This window comes from Dendrobates tinctorius, unplaced genomic scaffold (assembly GCF_039654945.1).
Source record: "Dendrobates tinctorius isolate UK_male_01 unplaced genomic scaffold, ASM3965494v1 ptg000359c, whole genome shotgun sequence".
NCBI classification, from domain to species: Eukaryota; Metazoa; Chordata; class Amphibia; order Anura; family Dendrobatidae; genus Dendrobates; species Dendrobates tinctorius.
In genome coordinates, this window is record NW_027362025.1 from 433,058 (window position 1) to 454,873 (window position 21,816).

Here is a 21,816-nt window from a genome sequence, read left to right on the forward strand (position 1 = left end):
CGGGAGGGAGAGAAGTTTATCCTTAGGCCCTCCTGGATTAGGGGTTTACTGTCCATGGGTTGTTTGATATTCTTTTCCAGGCTGGGAGAAAAAAGGGTTAACCTTCCCCCCACCCTGAGCAAACTGTCACCTAGAGGGCTTTTTGTCTCAGGACAAGTTGCCGAGGAGGAACCCTCTATCTCTTCTCTTGTCAGCCCACTTTGCTCTCTCGGTGGTCTCCGCAAAAGAAACTTTCTATTCCGAAAGGGCCTCTTAGCTGCATTTGAGAGTGCTGCTGCTTTGGACGATAACCAGACTGAGTCTGCGGATGAGTCCGCTAGGAAGGCAGCCGCTCCCCTTATTACTGGGATAGAGTCTAGGATTTTATCGCTTGGCGTCCCGCTATGGCTGGCCTGAGGTTACCTCCAGCTAACTGCCATGCACCTTTAAGAAAGGTATCTGCCTTTTTATCTAGGGGACCCCTGAGGGTGCCCATGTCCTCAAAGGGGAGGGCAAAATTTTTTTTTTTTTTTTTTTTGAGGCCTTTGCGACAGCTACATCGAGCTTCGGGCCCCTTTCCTCACAGGGATATTTCCTTTTAAGGGAAGGGACCGTGGTGTTTTTCCTGTCCGGTTTATCCCATTCTTTTTGATTAGACCCCGCACATTTTCATTTAGCGGGAACACTCTCCGCGCCTTTTCTGGCCCAGTCCCCCGAACATTATGTCCTGGACTGTTTTATCCGGCCTAGGGTCCAGCACCCCCATGGTAGACGTTACCGCTTTCACTAGTTTGTCCACCTCGTCTAGGGGGAAGCAGTGACGCCCCTCTGTTTCCTCGTCTGAGGATGAGGAACTGGAATCTGAGGGTTTTGACGTGATTTCTCCCGATGTCGAGGAATCTGACTGGGAAATCACTATTGTGTCTTTCTTTTTTTTTTTTTTTTTTTTTTTGATTTGTCCCTATGCTTAAGGGATATAAGGGCACTCTGACCTCCAATTTAATCGCAGCTTTTAGGTCAGAGGCCAAATCCGGAGTTTCCTAACAGAGGATTTCTTTTGTACATGGTTCCGTTTTTTTTTTTTTTTTTGCACTCGATGTTTTCTTTGTTTTGGCTTTTGCCCCCGGTGGTCACTGGGGTTATAGCAGTTTTTGGCCCCTGATCATTTGACCATTCCCTTTTCCCATGGGGTCACATGGTCTAGGCAGGTGTTGGTGATAGCGTCTTGTGAAGCCACTGCAGAAACCTGGTGGAGTTACCAGCTGGCTTGAAGCCACTGCTGAAACTGGTGTTGAACTCTGGCTGCCTGGTGTCCGCAGCAGAGTGAGATGGTGAAGGTGGCAGCTGGCTCTGAGGTGTAGAACCACTCCCTCAAGAAATAGGTAGGGGACTAGCACAAGTGGGGCACCCCTTTTCTTTTCCCCTTCTTTCCCTAGTAAGGGAAATGGAACTTTTAATACAATGGTGAACATTCACGAAGATCACTCACCCAAAGGTATGCGGCTGCAGGTATCGATTCGGGAGATGGAGTCAGGTCCTGAATAGGCTGCACTCCTGGTGGCGATTTGCTCCTTGCAGCTGACGTGCTATGCTGCGTGGAGTGACTACTGGAACGACCATCTGTACTGCGTTCTTTTGACGATGATTGTGGTGGTGGTGCTGCTGCTGCTAAAGCTGCTGCCTGGCTTGCTGCTCCTGTTGCTGGTCACTATCCCCTTCAGGATCGCCTCCAGCCTGGAGCGCTTGTGCAGCCACCATTTTAAAATTTCCCGGCTGGCGTCACCGCTCCCATCCTGCACCGCGGTCCCCGGGAGAGCGCTCCTGCGCATGCGCCGGTTCTAGGGACCCGGAAGCCGGCTTCTACTTCCGGGGCGGCCGCCATCTTGGTACACCTCTGTAACCCGGCGCCGCCCGCATGTTTACCGGGTCCCCACGAGCCCCGACTTCCTCTCCGGAGCGGCGGCTCCGGCGTCACTCCCGCCCGCTCACCCGGCAGCCCGCATGGGCCCCAGCAGTGGCGGCTTCGGGCACCGCACCTTCCCGAGGCAGGGGCCTTCCCGCTGCCACCACCGGTCAGGCCGGCCCCGGATCCTGGACACACGAAAGGTACCGTCCTGTGGGTCCCTCCGTCAGGGACAGGAACCCAACTGAAGGCGGAGGAGAGGTACCGCCCTTTTTATCTGTAGGTTCCTGTCCCTGAAGGGCGGATCCCCTCTCTCCGTGGTGCTGTCATGGGTGAGGGAGAAAGATACTGTGGTTACGTGTCTGACATGACCTTTATATGTTGGCCTTGTAGACTCGACCGGCTTAGTTTTAGCCAAACTGCTCGTAGCTTTCTGTAGTTTGAGGACTGAACTGATGTTTCTGGGCCATGTTCCTTGAAGGTACCTTCCTTCCAGATAGGCCTCCCATCCTTTCCTGCTGGCATCCAGGATGCTAGTCACGCATGGCGATATGATCCAAGGCACCCCCTGGCTGATGTTCTTGTGACTGGTCCACCATTGGTTTAGGGATTTTAAATTTATAATGGTCTGACTCTACCCCGAAGGGGTTTTTTTTTTTTTTTTTTTACTGTGAAGAGAGTTGAAGTGGCCCTGACCTCTCTGCTTCTGGAACCTGAACAACTACTTCTGATCTTAGCAGATCTTTTACATCTGCCTATATAGGGTCTATAAGGGTTTTGGACTGGGGATTTGTAACTACAAACCGTGCTGGGGGGGGGGCTTTGTGAATTCGAGGGTATAGCCCTGGGAAGCTATTCTGGATCCACTGGTTCTGGGAAATGAGCCCCCATGCCTCCGAGAAGTGTTTGAGGCGACCCCCTACTGGTATGAAGTCATTGTCTCCTGCTCCTGGAACTTGGTCTGGAGCGAGAAGGGGGGGGCCCCCCCTATATCCCCCCCCCCCCCCCCCCTTCAGGTATTCCCAGCAAGCTGATCTCCCTTTCCCTCTATACTCCTGCCTTTGGGAAGGACGGGATCTCAGAAGGGAAAATATCTTGTTTTTTCCTCGGGGAACCCTTCTCCAGTATTTTATCTAAGCCCAGTACTAATACCTTTCCACCTGAGAAAGGTATCGCACAACTTATTTTTCAGCTGGTAATCCCCTGACCAGGTCTTCATCTATATGGCTTGGCGAGCCGCATTGGATAAAGAATTATTCCTGGCCTCAACGCACCAATCAGCTGAAGCATCCGCCAGGAATCCGGTTGCAATTCTCAACAGGGGAAGGCCCTCTAAGATCCCACCTCTAGGGGTTTTCCCTTTTAATTGGTGCTCTGTCGATCCATAGATGCATTGATCTGGCAACCGATGTGGCGGCTATGTTTGTCTTCATAACCGCCACAGAGACCTCCCAAGCCCTCTTTAAGCTGTGCACACACTCGGCGAGGAGTTGGCTGGTTCGCTGTGGTGCCAGAACCAATTTGTCCACAGTTATTGTATCCCCAGGCAAACACCTAAGTGGTGAAAAGACAAACATGACAATCGAAAGATCATCCTCAAAAGACTGCACAGCGCAGCACATATACTAATCTGCACCCAAAATATGCCTGGTGCATTTTACGGCTGTCTAGTGTAAATTTGCACTGTTCAAGTTACACAATTTTGGTAAATTTTCAAGCGCAATTACTTTAAATTTCAAGTAACACCTTCAGAGAGAAAGCAAGAAAAGCTGGTTAATGGGAACCTGTCAGCACTTCCGGCCGATATATGCGGCCACTGCTTTTCAGGGCTTCTCTACAGCATTCTATAATGCTGCACATAAGCCCCTGGTCCGACCTGAAAGATAAGAAAAATAAGTTATACTCACCCGGGGTGGGGCGATGCAGTCCGATGAGTGTCACAGGTCTGGTGCCTCCCATCTTCTTGCAATGCTGCCTTCCTGCTTGGTTCATGGCTCCCCAGCATTGTGCTCCAGTGCAGGTGTACTTCTATGCCCTGTTGAGGGCAGAGCAAAGTACTCAAGCGTGCAGGCGCCATTCCTCTTTGACCTTTCCTGGCACCACGCACTGCAGTACTTTGCTCTGCCCTCAACAGGGCAGATGAGTATGCCTGTGCAGGAGCGATGATGCCAGGGCGCCATGAACCAAGCTGGAAGGTGCCATCTCAAGAAGATGGGAGGCACTGGACGCACGACACCCATCGGACTGGACCGCCCCCAGGTGAGCATAATAAAGAGAAATAAGTTTATCTTTTAGGTTGGATCGGGGGCTTATCTGCAGCATTATAGAATGCTATAAGATCTGGCCACTGCCTTATCTACATCAGCCCCAACTACTGACAGGTTCCCTCTTTAAAGGGATGGCCACCCTGCCTAGCGTTAACAGAAGGTGTCTAACAGTCGAGATCCAGGTCCTGCTCTGCCATTACCCATTTGTCTGACAAAGTGATATGAACTATGAGAGTTAAGTACACCTTGGCGTGATATGGCTTGCTTTTTTAATCAAAACAATGTTAAGTTCCCATGCACCATTACCATTTACTCATTACATGGTATTTGCTCATGGCCAGTGTGAATACTCACCTATGCATTGCACTTATATCAACATATTCGCTGGCTCAAATTAAGTCTTACAAGATAAAATATACAACTGCAGTTCTCCATTTGTGACCCTACGCTGCCATGTCTGGCAAGTGTGCAAGAATATTCCAAACACAACACGTGAAAGGAACTAACAAGTCTTCAGATCACTAAATCAATAAGATATTTAAACTGAATGTGTGGATTCTGCTCAGCAAGTTTAGGCAATTTGTTTAGCAATCTTTGAGCCTGTGTTTCTCCATGAAACATTACCTCTCCATCGGATGTTAAAGCCATTGAGTGATGGGAGCCACACGCCACTTGCACCACTTTTTTTGTAAGCGCTTCAACGCAGATCTGAACAGGGACGGTACCTTGGACAGTGTTACCATTCCCAAGCTGGTTGTACCCATTGTGCCCCCAAGCATAAAGCTCCCCATCTAGAAAACAAAGCAATAAAAAAAAGGGTAGAATTACTAACAGCTGCACAGACCAAGACAAAAGGCAAGATTAAGTTTCATAACTCAAGACAGTTTGTACTACAAAAATGGAGCATTAGAAGCTGTGACTACTTGGGAGATCGCTTGTGTTGTGAAAATTGAAAGGTGGAACTGCTGTTTTGGGGAGGGTGAATACTGCAGCAAATGCCCAATTCTAGAAATTACATTTCAATTAGGTCTATTAAAAAGGTTTCAATATTCTTATTGTTAACTTTTGTATATTCATATTAAAAGTTTCAAAAGTATAAACAAGAAGCAGGCAGGTGTACGATGTATGCAGCTTCCTTGGCCGTGTAGACTGGGGCAGAGTCAGATCTCATTCTCCGTGCAGGGTGTGTGCTTGAGAGCTCACATACTGCTAGGGGCCCAGATATAGCAGGATGGCAAAATACAACCAGAAGGCTCAAAGCATAGCCACGGTTATTGCCATCTCCTCCTATAAGGGAGTTGCAGCTTCCATAACACTACCAGATTTCACTGCATGCAGTCAACGCAAAGAATTTGTAGCACCAAAAGATTCATATCAATAGGACTCGTGCTTTTTATGGCAATACATCTAAAATCTGATAAAGGGACGACTACTTCCTGAAATGCCGAAATGTGTACAGGAAAAGAGAAAGAATCACTCCATGCTGCAGCAGCCACATCTACCCTCCCACCCCTGCTGGTGACCATAGTTAAACATTGGATGAGGCAGCCAACATTGGCATAGTTGGTGATACCCCCCCACACCTGCACAGAAAGGAAGGAAAGGTAATAAATTACTTTACATACCTTCAGTACAGACCAGTACATGGGGGCCGCTGCCATAGCAAATGCCAGTTATTTTCTTGCCACAAAGTATATCAAGTCTTCTTGGAGCCATTGTGCTTTGATTATCACCAGTTCCCAGACAATTACTGCAATTCTGCCCAAATGCAAATACCTGGAAACAAGATTAGAGAGTTATGCGGTCTGAAAGCATGACCTATACATGTTATTGTGCACCCATAGACTAAAAATGGGCAAGAGTATCATGACGTACAGGGGCGGTATGGGACTGCACCGAGCAGCACAGATTGCAATGCAGGATTAGAATCATTTTTGTTTATATAGTACCAACATATTCCAAAGCGCTTTACAATAAGGTAGGGACATGGACAGAAACAATACAACGCAACACATCGCAACAGTTACAGGAGGAGTGAGGACCCTACGTGCACTCTATAAGGATAAAGGGGGACACAATAGGTACTTTTTATTTACGGTCCAGACACTGTTTTATAAGATTTTATAGATCTTAAGTACAAGACTGTATTAAGGTTACAAAAGTATTAAGTTACGTACCGGTAACGGTATTTTTCGGAGGCCCATGACAGCACCACGAGAGAGGGGATCCGCCCTATAGGAACAGGAAACCTACAGATACAAAAGGGCGGCACCTCTCCCACGCATCAGTTGGATTACAGAGCTTGAGAGGCTACCATGGTTAGTACACAACATATGATATATACAACCTATCTACCCTATTTAACAGAATTATTTCATACCATCTCCCACATAAGGTGATTCTATGAACAATCTTCTAAGGAGTGCACCCCTATATGTGAACAAGGGAGGGAACTAAGGGTGCGGTCATGGGCCTCCGAAAAATACCGTTACCGGTACGTAACTTAATACTTTATTCGGACTCCCATGACAGCACCACGAGAGAATTACAGAGATGTAAACTAACTTAGGGAGGGACTACAGCCTGCAGCACCCTTAGCCCGAAGGTGAGGTCTGAGGAGGCACCCATGTCTAACCGATAGTGGTTAAAAAAGGTGGAAGGAGATGACCAGGTGGCCGCCTTACATATTTGATCAATTGATACTCCAGATCTCTCCGCCCAGGATGATGCCATGGCCCGAGTGGAATGTGCCCTCAGGTTCTGTGGAGCCGGACCGCCACCTGCTGTGTAGGCAAGAGAGATAGCCTCCCTAATCCACCTTGCTAATGTGCATTTTGATACTCTGTATCCTTTCCTGGAACCTTGGAAGGATAGGAATAATGCGTTCTCCTTCTTCCAAGGATCCGTGGCTGCTAAATATGTCAGTAAGCATCTTCTAATATCTAACGCCTGGAGTTTCTGCTCTTTAGGGTTGGTTGGGTTAGGGAGGAAGGAAGGCAGAACTATCTCCTGTGTCCTGTGGAATTGTGTTGCTACCTTGGGAAGGTATGCTGGATCTGGCCTTAGGATTACTCTTTCCTGTAAGAACTCTGTAAGGAGGGAATCTGGAAAGTGCCTGTATATCGCTCACCCTACGCGCGGATGTTATTGCTACCAGGAATGCCGTCTTAAGAGATATAATCTTTAGTGAGGCGGAATCTAAAGGTTCAAACGGACTTTCTGTCATGGCTGTAAGGACTAAGTTTAAGTCCCACGGTACGCATCTGTCTTTGTGTATTGGTCTCGATCTGGCCGCTGCTCTGATGAACCTTGCTACCCAATAATCTTTTGCAATATCAGCTGCAAACAGGGCCCCTAAGGCTGAAACTTGTACTTTTAGCGTACTTGTGGAGAGACCCAATTCGAAACCTTTCTGGAGAAATTCCAGAATATGTTTCGTGGGAATTCCATCTCTGATGTCAAAGTGAAAGGTGGACAGGAAGCGTTTCCAGGTCCTAGCATAGATATTAGTGGTGGTTAATTTTCTGCTTCTTAGGAGGGTGTCAATTAAGTTCTTGGAGAACCCTCTATTTTTTAATAGTGACCTTTCAAATACCACGCCGTCAAATGAAGTCCCGCTACTTGTGGGTGGCTGACTGGCCCCTGGTAGAGGAGATCCGGAAGGTTCGGCAGTACCCAGGGATCGCCTATCGACATGGTCCTCAACCACGCGAACCAGGTCCTCCTGGGCCAAAAGGGGGCAATCAGTATGACTCTTGCCTGATCCTCTCTGATCTTCCTGACTACCAGAGGAAGAAGATTCAATGGTGGGAAGGCGTATGCCAGAGAAAAGTCCCATCTTATCAGTAGGGCATCCACCGCCAGGGGATTTTCCCTGAGGTTCAGAGAGCAGAACAATCTTTCTTTTCTGTTTTTTCTGGTGGCAAAGAGGTCTACCTCTGGCTGGCCCCATCTGCAGACAATCTGGCGGTAAATATCTTTGTTCAAAGCCCATTCTCCTTGTCTTAGAGCCTTGCGGCTTAAAAAGTCTGCTCTTACATTGTCCTTTCCGCTGATGTGGAGCGCGGTCAAAGATAGACAATTTCTCTCTGCTATCTGGAGGAGCCGTTCTGTTATCTGCATCAGAGCGCTGGAGCGGGTTCCACCTTGGTGGTTGACATATGCTACCGCTACCTGGTTGTCCGAGTGTATCCTCACATGATGGCCCTGCAGGTAGATAATGAGTTTCTTGACTGCCCGCTCTATCGCCAATAGTTCTCTCTGGTTGGATGAGACTTCAGAATTAGAATCCCACTGGCCCTGTACCACTATGTCCCCCATATGGGCTCCCCAACTGAAGGAACTTGCATCTGTGGTTATAATACGGGTTATCTGTGTTATCCAGGGCACCCCTGACACTAGGTTCTCGCTCTCAAGACACCATCTCAGTGATGTAACAGTTGAGGGGCTTAGACACATCCGACCCTGTAAGGAGCCTCCAAGGGCCCTGCTATTAATCAAGACGTCGTTTTGAAGGGTTCTGGTATGGAACTGTGCCCACCTTACTGCTGGGATGCATGAAGTTAGAGAACCTAACAGGGACATGGCCTGTCTGAGGGTCACAGATGGATTATCCATTGCCCGAAGAACCTGCTCCTGTATCTTTTGTAATTTATCTAGTGGTAGCAGGCACCGCTGAGTGTCTGAATTTAGTATCAACCCTAATAATTTCTGTATTTTTAAGGGCTGGAGTCGGGATTTCTCGTAGTTTAAAATCCATCCCAGGTTTTCTAACCTGGATCTAGCTTTTTCTATCTGGGATTTACAATGACCCACCGATTTTCCTACAATCAAGAAATCGTCTAAATATGGAATGATTAAGACGTCAACCTCTCGTAAGTGAGCCATAACTTCGGCCACTAACTTTGTAAAAACCCTGGGTGCTGCTGAGAGACCAAAGGGAAGGGCTCTATACTGAAAATGACGTACTGTGCCCTCTACTGAAACTGCCACCCTCAGGAACTGCTGGAAGTCTGTATGGATAGGTACATGATAGTACGCGTCTTTCAAATCTATGACTGCCATAAAACAACCTTTAAACAATATTTTTATTGTTGTATTAATGGACTCCATTTTGAATGTATGATTAATCAAAAACTCGTTAAGGGAACGAAGGTTTATAATCGTTCTGAATGTGTTATCAGGTTTCTGGATTAGAAACAGGGGAGAGTAAAACCCTCTTCCCCTTTCAGCCTCTGGAACCTCTACCAGGACATTTTTCTGACATAGGCTCAAGACTTCCGCTTCTAAAGCCGCTTGTTCGAGATGAGAAGATCTTAAGGGGGTCAGTTTAATGGTGTCCCGCGGGATCTGGGTAAATTCCAACCTAAGCCCAGTGGATATTACCTTACGCGCCCAGTCACTATTCGTAATCTGTGACCATGCCGGGAAGAAGGATGACAGTCTACCCCCCACGGGAACCGCTAGTCATTGATTTGGTTTCTTTTGATCTCTCGACGAGCGTGTAAACATATAGCCCGTACCTCGTCTCCTTCTGTCTTCCCATCTGGGTCGATCTCTAACAGGCGAAGAGTTGCGCCTTCTCCCCTGGCCAAATCTCCTTCTACCAAATGGGCGACGGTAGGACGCTGATGAAAGGTTTGGGAATCTTTTCTTGTCGTCCCCCGCCTTTTCAAGCAGCTCGTCTAGGACAGTTCCAAACAAATATTCGCCCTCACATGGAATCGCACAGAGCTTTGCTCTGGACTGGATGTCTCCCTGCCAGCACCTTAGCCACAGGGCTCTGCGAGCTTTGTTAGAGAGACCTGCTGCTCTGGCGGCCATTCTCACTGCATCCGCTGAGGCATCTGCCAGGAAGGCTGCTCACTCTTGGATGGTCGGTAGGGCCCCAAGAATTGTCTGTCTTGATGTACCCTGTTTTAGTTGTGACTCCAACTGGTCCAACCAGACCATCATGGACCTGGCCGTGCACGTTGAAGCCACTGCTGGTCTTAAGGACCCGGCCGCCATCTCCCAGGTGTTTTTCAGGAAAGTATCAGCTTTCCTGTCTAAGGGATCTTTAAGGGATCCCATGTCCTCAAAGGGGAGCGAGGATTTTTTTGATGCCTTCGCAATGGCAGCGTCTAATTTGGGGGCTCTGTCCCAAGAACTTACTGCCGGATCGTCGAAGGGGTATCTCCTTTTGAGGGCTGGTGGTAGCGACCCTCTTTTGTCTGGTTTTTTCCACTCTCTGTGGATCAGATCCTGTATCTTTTGATTTAACGGAAAGACTCTCCGCTTCCTCTGTTCCAGCCCACAGAACATGACATCCTGCATGGATAAATGGGGCTTAGGCTCCTCTACCTCCATTGTCCCTCTGACTGCTTTGACCAGCTTGTCTACCCGGTCAAGAGGCAGACAAAATCGCCCCGAGTCCTCTTCTCCTGAGGAGGACGAGGGAGATGAAGCTTGGGAGTCTCTGCTTTTTCTCCACTCTACCGAGGAATCAGACTCCGCCGGGACCTCGCCCCTTAGACTTTGCGGCTGAGACAAGGACTTTAGGGTTTCCCTCATTTCTACCCTGACAATGTCTCTCAAACTCGCCGCTACTGCGGGCGACTCTTCTGCCACTGTCTGCTGAATACAGGGGGGGAACAATCTTTTGAGGCACGCGTCCGGTAATGGGCATGCACAGAGTGCGCATTCCCTATGCTTATTTTTACTTGTAGCTTTTTTTCCCCTAGAAAAAGAAAAACACAGAAGGGGGGTCCCGTCACTGAGTGAACTTTCACGAAGATCACTTACCAGTGCCACAATCAAGTACCGGAGAACGAGGGGGATTTCTTTCGGTCGATGCTCCTGTCTGCCTGGAGGAGCTCTTACGAGTGGACTGGTCACTTCGTCCCGCATTACTGTCACGGGACCCTTTCTTTTTCTGTTTGACCTGCCGAAGGTCATCCAGGGGCGGCAGTGATGTTTGCCGCTGCTGCCCTTGCTTCTGCCGCTGCTGCTCTCGATCGCTTTCCATTACCACTGCTGCTGCTGCACACTGCTGCATGTAGTAATGTGGCCAAGGCAAGGTACCCTGCCCAGGTCCCGCCTAAATACCCCTCCTCCGGTCAGCAGTATCCATGCCGCGCCCCTCCCCCCCCCCCTTAACGGAGCTCCCTACCCCAGCTGGCGCCCGACCCCGCGCCATCGGTGTTTCCGATGGGCGCCGCCATCTTGGAACCGCAGCGCATGCGCAGTGGCGCGCTGACCCGGAAGCGCCTCCTCCGCCCGCCCCCTGACGTCACCGCTACCCCGGAAACGCCGGAAGCCCCGCGGGACGCCCGGGAGCTCCGGAGCAGCGCCTGGTCGCAGCCCCCTGCACAGCGCTGCCAACATATCTGCGCCGCCGGAGCCGTGAATCCCCGGGGGGGGGGGGGGGGGGGGTATACTTACCGGCGGCGGCTTAATTCCGGAGACGGACATCCTCCGGACGCCGCTCCCTGCTGTCCACGCCACCGCCATGACACCCATCCTGGGCCACCGTGGCGCCTTCCAGGAGATCCGAACCAGGCCGAGGTAGGAGACCCCCTCGCTACCGGTGTCGGCTGGCCGGCCTGGGATCCAATTCTTCTGTAGGATCCCGTCCCCTCAGGAACAGAAAACCAACTGATGCGTGGGAGAGGTGCCGCCCTTTTGTATCTGTAGGTTTCCTGTTCCTATAGGGCGGATCCCCTCTCTCGTGGTTCTGTCATGGGAGTCCGAATAAATCCCTTAGGCTATGTGCACACAGTTTTTTTGGGTCTGCAGATTTTGTAGAGAAAACCGCAGTTAAATCCGCAGGACAAAAGTCCTGCGGATTTACACCTCATAATGGATGAGGTGTAAAACTGCAGCGTTTCTGCACCAAACAATTGACAGGCTGCGGTTTGTAAACCGCAGCAAAACCACGCAGAAAAACGCAGCATGTGCACAGTTTTTTTTTTTTATTTCCATAGGAAATAAAGGTACTATACAACGCAGCAGAATCTGCTGCGGACCCGCAGGTGCAGAAGCGCTGCGGAACCGCACCGTGTGCACATACCCTAAGGGTATGTGCACACTTTGCGGTTTCTGCTGCGGTTCCACAGCGTTTTTGGCTCTGCAGAAACGCAGCAGATTCTGCTGCGTTGTACAGTACCTTTATTTCCTATGGAAATAAAAAAAAGCTGTGCACATGCAGCGTTTTTTCCGCGGTTTTCAAAACGCAGCATGTCAATTGTTTGGTGCAGAAACGCTGCAGTTTTACACCTCATCCATTAAGAGGAGATAAACTGCAGACAAATCGGCGGTTTTCTCTACAAAATCTGCAGAGACAAAAAAAAAAAAAAAAAAAAAACCTATGTGTGCACAATCCCTTAGGTTACAGTGTCTTGTCTTCATTTCATGTGCAATTTGAGCAGTTTTGTAGAACGTGGTTAAAATAAATCCGGTCTACAAGACTGATGGCAATAAAAAGTTTTAGAGGCAGAAATTATGGGAGTAGTTCGTTAATACCTTAAGGGTGTGTGCACACGCTGCGGAATCCGCTGCGGATTAATCCGCACGGATTTTGCAAAAACCGCAGATAATCCGCAGGTCAAAAGACCTGCGGATTATCTGCGGTTTTGCCTGCGGATTCACTATCTCCACAATGGTGGAGATAGGAACCCGCAGCGGTTTCCGCAGAAAGAATTGCATGTCAATTCTTTCTGCGGATTCAAAACAGCAGCAAATCCACGCGGATTTTTCCGCAGCGTCGGCACAGCGGGTTTTTTTTTTCCCCCATTCATTTGAATGGTACTGTACACCGCAGCTAAAGCTGCTGCCGGGTTCCGCAGCGTTACGCAGCGGAATCCGCAGCGTGTGCACGTACCCTAAGGCAGCACATTCACCCAATTTATAGCCTCATAAAATATTGCAATCATATTATATGGTACTTACAATTGTTCGATTTTCTACCCAGTTTATGTACAAACAGTAAGTGTGCTGTCCCTGCAGAATTCATTCCTTGAACTCATGACCCAGCTGCTCCCTCAAATTTTGCAGTGACTCATGACTCACCCCAGAAAATCTGATCTCCTGTGTCTACATAGAGCTTAGAAAGATTCAGCCAGTCAGTTTAATGACATTTATATCAGATGTAATGGTAAAGAGAATTGGCTGGGTTGAAAAGTAAAATGAGCAATTGTAAGTACACATTGCCATATAATATGATGACTGCAATATATTAAGAAGATACAAATTTTGATGGGAGGAGGAGGGCTTTTTCAATAAGTCAGTTAAAGGGAATCAATCACCAGGTTTAGGCTTCTAAACTGAGAGCAGTATAAAATGGGGACAGACGAGGATAGCACCAAGTTACTTACTGGGCTTGCTGTGGTTGGGATATAACCAGTCTATCTACTGTAGGTCTGATAGCCTTCAATGAACAGTTCAATTTAAAAGGGAAGCCTCTTCCAAAAATATTTAGGACCACACAATTTTAACAGTTAAGCTACTTGGTCATAAATCAAGTTAGATGTTCAGAAAAGAAATTACGTTACAGACCTTGTTAACAGAACAAGCTCACTGAAGGTTTTAATTTATCACACTCTGGCCCATTTTAGTCTGCTATGTATCGAGATACACAGAGGATGTAGAAGGCACACTGTTTAAAAGTCTTACTGTAAGTATTGCAAAAATATAAAGAGGAATACAGAATACTACCAAGAAGGTGAACAAGTGAACATGGATTTTTGACAAAAGAAAAACAAACCCTCAAACTGAAACCCTATTAAATGGGTTGTCCACTACTCTGACAACCTCAATCCGTATGTTTGCTCCCAGTGCATTAACACCTATAATCCCATCTGGTGCATGTGCCGTTCTGGTGGTTGTCACTGGCTCTCCCTGGGATCACATGACATTGTTACGTCACGCGATCCCTGCAGCCGCTTCACTCTTCCCTCCTTAGGACATATCGCATACATCCAGAGAAAGTAAGCTGCTGATCTCGCTTCCTTCAGATGTGTGCGAACTCTCCAAAAGCAGGAAGCGTTAAGCAGCCACTAACTGGCCACAAGGATTGCAGGATGTAACATGCAAGCCCAGGAAGCCAACACTGACACCACTAGAACAGTGCCAGAAACATAGTGTATGAGGGCTCTTTTACTGGGAACAGAGATTGAGAAGGGGTTGTCAGTAGTGAACTATCCCTTTAGTCTTGTATGGATTGACCAAGCTTCCACAGTCACCATTATATTTGTTGGCACCAGTCTTCTCAGAAACACTACAGGTCCCAGCTACTGTATCTTAAATTAGACTAAGTAGTTACCTCCATCCAGAGAACCCAATGGCATACACCGAGGTACAGTAATAGCCCATACAACACCAGGGCTGTGGAGTCCGTCTGTATAAAATGGGCCGACTCCTAAAATATATTTGGTACAGTAGTACAACACAGGATGTGCTGTAAATGCTTTCATAATTTGGAAAGTTCTGAGACGTCCCATAAACGAATGTTCCTGATCTATGGATCTCTGCATTTAGTGGAGATGAATCTGTGCTGCACTTTATGTACCGTACATGCTCAGTAGTCCAGGGCTGTGGAGCCAGAGTCCGGGGGATTGAGGAGTCGGAGGTTTGGCTTACCGACTCCACAGCCCTGTCCAGCATGGCAGGAGCTCTTTACAGGACCATATACAGTAAGTTGTAGGTTACATAGGATACAATTACAACAAATCTCAACTCAAAGAAAGGAGTGGTCAAGGCATGACCCCACCCAAATCTGTCAGACAGATGTGTAATGTAGAGACAACATTTAGCAAAGAGTAATTATAGTGCGCTGGTCCATTAGAGTAAGCGTTGAGAAATGCAATGGCATGTGGAGCCACCATCCACCACCCGGCCTGTAGCTGCATCTCTTCACACCACACAGGAATGTAATCCTGAACAATCCCGTTAAGAACACAACAAAGCAGCTAAAATATGTAAAAGCCATAAACCCACTAACCTCATCATTGTCATTGGTGTAGATGACTTCATTTGCACATGTACCAAACACACAGGCTTGTTGGATGGATGCCACCTCCTGGGGTGATAATAAAGTGAATAACGGCCACTTCCCAAAATCCACCATGTTCTGAGAGGGATTCACCTCAGTTGTAGGTAATCTGAACACCTAAAAAAATAAAACAATTTATACCCAAGTATTGCACTAGATAACTACTAGCATGCACAGACATTTACAGAGCTTCCATACAAGTGAAGGTAAAGCTGTGCCTGAGCTCTCACCTTTCCACTGACTGCTCAGCACAACAGGATCCACACCCAATATACAGTTCTGCCATACCCGGCTTTTATAATATGCCAGGACAACCCCTTTAACATTGCAGCTTGTAGAAAGCTTACCGTAACTTACATGTTAACAGATTCCCAACCAGAGGCCTGCAGTGGTGGAACTGTCAAGCCTGTCAACATTTCGAAATGTTCTCGCTTCACCATGAGAAACATCTGTATGGTTCTCTTGGTGAAGCTGTGAGCACTTCAAAAGGTGTCGAGAATAAACCACTGTTGGACTTCTTACTGGACTGGACTATTACACTGCCATTAATGCAGGTTACCTGAAATTCCAAATTACTTATATGTTGGACCTCAACCTGCAGGCTGGAATTCTGTGATTCCCATAGTGTGGTGTCTTACAAAACCACGAGATGAGCAGTGTCTCCTCTTCACCCAGTTATCTGGATAATACCCTGCTGTGCTTATTGTTCCCAGTGTCATTTCTCAAACATTTCAGATATGTCAGTTTTAGCTATGAAGCCATTTTGCTGCATCTTTCGTATAAGATCAGATAGTGGAAACCTATCCATAGTGACCTGGGAGTTACCACTCCACTGTCCATACGTTAGGACGCTGCACAGAGATGGCATAGCTCTAGCGTGTAGCGACATCACTCCTAGACAAAAGGAAGAAACTTGGCCTGAATAATTATAATATTATATACACACACTTTTAAAAAACACTTTCAAAAAGAACAGCAGAGGTGCATAATGTATGCTCTGTGGGCATGATGACAATGTGCACAAACGGAGTCATCCCCAGCTTATGTACTCCTCTCTGACGCCAAGTGTACTCCTCCTGGCATCAGAGGAGCCCATGTCCAGAAAGCATATTCTGAGCTTCTGGACTCGAGCGCCTCTGTAGCCAGGAAGCGTACACCCAGCGTCAGACTAAGGGCCCCGTCACATAGCGACTCACCAGCGATCCCGACAAGGATATCAACGTGTCAGGATCGCTGGTGAGCTGACAAACAGGCAGCTTCACCAGCTATCAGCACCAGCGACAACGAGCGGGCGCGTCGCTGTGTACCTTAGTTACCAGCGCGCTGGTGCAGGGAGCTGGTAACCAAGGTAAACAGCGGGTTCCTAAGCACCGCGCGCCGCTTAGAAACCCGCTGTTTACCTTGGATACGAGCTTGCTGATGTCCCGCCTGCCACATGCAGTGATGCGTGCTGGTCAGCGGGAGACCAAAGACCCAAAAAAAGTCCAGAGCTTTCAAGAATGATCAGCGATACCCAGCAGGGGGGCGGTCGCTGATAGATGTCACACACAGATCTCGTTGGCGAGATCGCTGTTACATCACAAAACGTGTGACTCTGCAGCGATCTCGCTAGCGAGATCTGTGTGTGACGGGGGCTTAACACCCCATCGACTAGGCAAAGCCCTCATTAGCACTGCAAACGAGGACACTATAAAGGCTTTTTTTAAAACTTCGTTTGTACAAAAATTTATACAGGGAATTTACTCAAAGTGAAGGCTGCTGGGACATAACTGGTTCCGTTAAGGGGGAGTGCGAGGAATAGAAGCATGTTACTTCTTCCAGGAAGGAGCAGAAGTTTCTCATCACTGGTGTCTGTGTGCTTGGCTGCAGTCCTATGTAAGCAGTCCCAGTGTAGAAAGAAGTCTATTGCTTTGTGCACTTTAGTGTGGTGCGTCTCTATGTGGCCATGGTGTGACCATGCAGCCACTGCAATGGGAGAGAGTGAAGCCCCCTGCACCCCCAGCTATGCCCTACATTCTGCAGCAGGATCCCAGCAATGCACAGTGATCTGCACACAGGACCGACCCAATAACCTCCCTCAGCACCTGCAGTACTACAAGTCTCAGCATTTCCTGCCATCTGACACCGCGCATAGAGACGAGCTCTTGTTACCTTGCTCACCGCGGAGACCGGCTCTGGTGCGGTTGTCTCCTCAGGATAGAGCACATATCTTGCCGGCCGCCAGTGTACACACACCGCGGGCTGGGAGCGCGGCGCTCGCTGGGGCAGCCTACGTCGGCACACGAACACCGGCCGGGGCGCGGCAAATGCCATGTCACGTGGTAGCAGGACTCTACCGCACAGGAGAGGAAAAAAGGAAGCAGGGACGGAGCAGGTTAAATAACGTAAGCTGATTGGCTGTCAAACTCCAGGAAGGCGCTGATTGGTAGCTCTGTTCCCGCCCCTGACAGATAAAAGCATGTATTAGCTGCTGCCGCGAGTCAGCTCAGTGTAAAGTTGTGGTGCCCGAGAGTGTGGTCAGGTGCTGGGAATGCCGTCTGTGAAGCCTGGGATGTTTTGGTTGGATGAAGTGGTTACGTCTCTATAGAGTGAGGGATAACCTGTGCCAAGGTCAGGCAGAGACAGAATCAGGCCTCTGTGCAGTAACAGTATATGGACCTTCTGCAGGTCAGGAATCTGTAACCATGCACAATTGTACACGGTTAGGATGTGAATGTGTCCCCCCCCTTACCTCTTGCACCCTTGTCTTGGTTGCACAACAGTGTGCCCTTGGTATTAGTGGGGGTCTTCGGTCCCACTTAGAATAGCAGTGCATCTGCTTACTTGCGGCTCTGTTCCTTCCCCATAGACCTGCAGAGCGCTCTGCTCTGCATTTTCCTGCAAAACCCATAGGGCATGAATGGAGAGGAGACAGCGTGTGCACTAGTGATTAGTAGGTGATTAGTAGGGGTTATAGAGGTGTTGCGGGTGGACCCCCACTGATACAGAACTTGCCACCTACCATGTGGATAGGTGACTGCTACCAACTGGAAAAAAAGCATCAACAGCCTCAGACCAAGAGGAAAAGTCAGTACCCTTCTTGGTCTCATCAGTAAGAGGTTTGACTATGACTGAGAAGGTCTTAATGAACTTACAATAATAGCAAAACCTAAGAACCTCTATAAATCTCTAAGATTACTAGTTTGTACCCAATCAAGGATGGCCTGTACCTTCACGGAATCCATCTCCAAATCTTTAGCAGGAACCAAATGACCCAAAAACTGAATCTGCTGCACCTCAAATTGACACTTCTCTAGTTTGCCCGAGGATGCACATCTAGTTGAAGTTTGCACTGGTGTCAGTGGGTCCCTCACCCACATAGGTGTGGTCACAACCTCTGTGTTCCTTACACCCCTGCTGTTATGGAGATCTGTGGCCCATAGAGCTTAAGAGCTCATTTACTTATTAAGGAAAAAGTGAATTTCTCAGGAATAAAATATCAGATTGCAGATATCAAGGTATCAGCCTACTGAAAGATGCCAATTTTATTTGCCTAGGCAGTAGCTGCCTTGCACTGGTCACTAAAGGTGAGTTTGCTTCCCACCAGTACACCCAAGTCTTCTTCAGTGGCAGTTCTACCTAGGATTTTGCTGTACATTTTGTTTGGTATCATAAAAATATTGAAATTGCACTTTGTATGCCCTCTACAAGGTCCCTTATAAATGTATTAAAAAGATGGCCCAATACTAACCCCTGGTACCCCACTGTTAAAGGGAGCCTGTCAGATCATTGTAGCATCTAAAGTGTCCCCAGAACATTGTTAGTGAAGCAATGTGCATCACTAAAGGCCCCGTCTCACTAAGCAATCTCGGTAGCGAGATCACTGCTGAGTCACAACTTTTGTGACGTAACAGCGACCTCACCAGCGAGATTGCTGTGTGTGACAGCGATCAGCGAGCGGCCCCCCTGCCGGTATCGCTGATCGCTGCAAGAAACCTCTGGACATTTCTTTGGTCGCTGGTCTCCCGCTGGCCAGCATGCATCGCTGTGTGTGACAGGCGGGAGACCAGCGATCAGGTGTAAAAAAATAATTAAAAAAATAAAAAATATAGTTATTCTCACCTTCCGATGTCCCGTTCAGCCATCCCGCCTCTCTCCACGCTCCGGTCCCAGTAAGCCTTTGCACGAATGACCGCGAGACTTTGTTATCCCGCGAGACCGTGACATCTCGCGGTCATTCGTGCAAAGAATCACTGGGACCAGAGCGTGGAGAGAGGCAGGATGGCTGAACGCGACGTCGGAAGGTGAGAATAACTATATTTTTTATTTTGATACTATTTTCTACAGCGATAGCCAGCGATGCCGGGCGCTCGGCATCGCTGTGCTGATCGCTGGTGAAGCTGTCTGTGTGACAGCTCACCAGCGATCACATAGCGACTTACCAGCGATCCTGACACCTTGATATCGGTGTCGGGATCGCTGGTAAGTCGCTTAGTGTGACGGGGCCTTAACTCTTTTTTCCATTAAAATCGCCACTGTAATCCTTATCGAAAAGCACATTATATCGTTATCTTACCTGCTCATTTAGGCATAGGAGTGTGCTTCATTGCGTTCAGTCAAGGTTGTCCCCACCCACGCAATTTGAATGATGTCCTATGTTTTTTTTCATTGTGTGTATATAATATTCATTATGTAAAATAGGGGGCAGGTCAGTGAGGGATCAGTGACCTGTCAGATGCCTTACTGGTGATTAGCTAATCAGAGCACCAGATGAAGCTTTCCCCCCCCCACAGGCTGCCCCGGAGCACGGGAATATCATTAACTCAAAACTGAAAATAAAGATTACACAACAACCACAAGCTGGATTTCATCAACCAAGGTATCATTTTATCAGTATGATGGCACCAACCTGACACTGTAGGTTACTGAGCACAATCCTGCTGACGGGTTCCTTCTAAGGCCTTAACAAGAGTGGCCTGAGCTATCGCCAATCACTGATGTTAGCTGTATAAAAATGCCAGCATCTGCCCGTTGTGAAGCTCTTGTGCCTGCTCCACACATACTGACTTCACTACATGCACTGATAATCATGGAGTGTTAAGAGATTTAAGGTATTTTTCGGATTATAAAACACACCACAAGTTTAGAGGAGAAAAATAGTAAAAAAAAAAAAAAAATTTAATAAAATGATGGTGCTTATAATCCATGCGTTCTATTGCTTACCGGGGTGGTGGCTGCAGTGAAGCGGGAGTCCCAGGGTCGCTGCTGGAGGAGGCAGGAGTGGGGTGATGCTGCAGGCTGGGATGAGGGGGTGCTCCGATGTGCGGCGCGCTGCTGCCGGGAGTCTTCGATGGTGCCCGGCTCTGCCGACATTTTGTGACAGGCCAGAGCCCCGGCAGTTCAACGGTTTCCTGTGCGGTGGACTATGGGGGCGGTGCATACGCAGATGGAGATCTCGGCACCAAGATCATAAACTGGCCACAACCAGGTGCTTCCCGCAAGATTTCAGACAGAAGTGAAAGGAATTATCAGAAGAGTTGTCCAAGAGCCAATGATCACCTGTGGAGATCTATGGAAAAACTTGGAATTAGCAGGTACAATTGTTTCAAAGAAAACTATAAGTAATGCACTCCACCTCCATGACCTGTATACAAGCTCACCACACAAGCCTCCATTGCTTAGCAAAAAGCATGTTCAAGGACGTTTAAAGTTTTCTCAACAACATTTAGGGTATGTGCACACGCTGAGGATTACGCTACGTTTCCGCAGCGTTTTTGGCCGCTGCGGACCTGCAGCACTTTTAGCTGCGGTGTACAGTACCATTCAAATGAATGGAAAAAAAAAAACGCTGTGTAGACGTTGCGGAAAAATCCGCACGGATTTGCTGCGGTTTTGAAACCGCAGAAAGAAGTGACATGTCAATTCTTTCTGCGGAATCCGCAGCGGGTTCCTATCTCCACCATTGTGGAGATGGTGAATCCGCAGGACCAAACCGCAGTCAAAACCGCAGATAATCCGCAGGTCTTTTGACCTGCGGTTTATCTGCGGTTTTTGCAAAATCCGTGCGGATTAATCCGCAGCGGATTCCGCAGCGTCTGCACACACCCTTAGACAGGCTTGTGAAATACTGTGAGAATATAGTCTGTTCAGATGAGACCAAAATTGATCTCTTTGGATACCATAATGCACACCATGTTTGGAGGCCAAAAAGGCACTGCATATCATAACAGTGAAGTTTAGAGGAGGGGAAACATCATGGTGTGGGGCTGTTTTCTCCATGCGGCACTGGAAAACTTCATATAATTGAAGGAAGGATGAATGAACAAATGTTTTCCGAGACTTTCTTGATGAAAATCTGCTACCATCTACCAGGATGATGATGAATCAAGAGTGGATATTTCAGCTAGTCAATGATCCCAAACACACAGCCAAGGAAACTCTCAATTGGCTTCAGAGAAAGAAACTAAAGCTGCTAGAATGGCCCAGCCAATCACCTGACCTGAATTAAATAGGAAATTCATGGAAGGATCTAAAGCTCAGAATTCATAGAAGGAGCCCATGGAACATTCAGGATTTGAAAAGTGTTTGCTTGGAAGAATGGGCCAAAATCACACCTGAGCAATGCATGCAACTAGTTTCTCCATACAGGAGGCGTCTTG

General features: G+C 48.1%; 1 protein-coding gene across 1 annotated transcript; it reads right to left on the reverse strand.

Annotated features, from left to right (window-relative positions):
• Positions 1–2,934: 2,934 nt before the first annotated feature.
• On the reverse strand, positions 2,935–16,342 carry LOC141075515 (RCC1 and BTB domain-containing protein 1-like). Its single transcript, XM_073562595.1, has 4 exons — positions 15,128–16,342; positions 5,775–5,925; positions 4,774–4,940; positions 2,935–3,436 (listed from the first exon to the last, which is right to left on the reverse strand). The coding sequence occupies exons 1-4, from the start codon at positions 15,251–15,253 to the stop codon at positions 3,245–3,247; spliced, it is 636 nt and encodes a 211-aa protein (XP_073418696.1). The 5' UTR covers positions 15,254–16,342; the 3' UTR covers positions 2,935–3,244.
• Between the last annotated feature and the right edge of the window lie 5,474 nt (positions 16,343–21,816).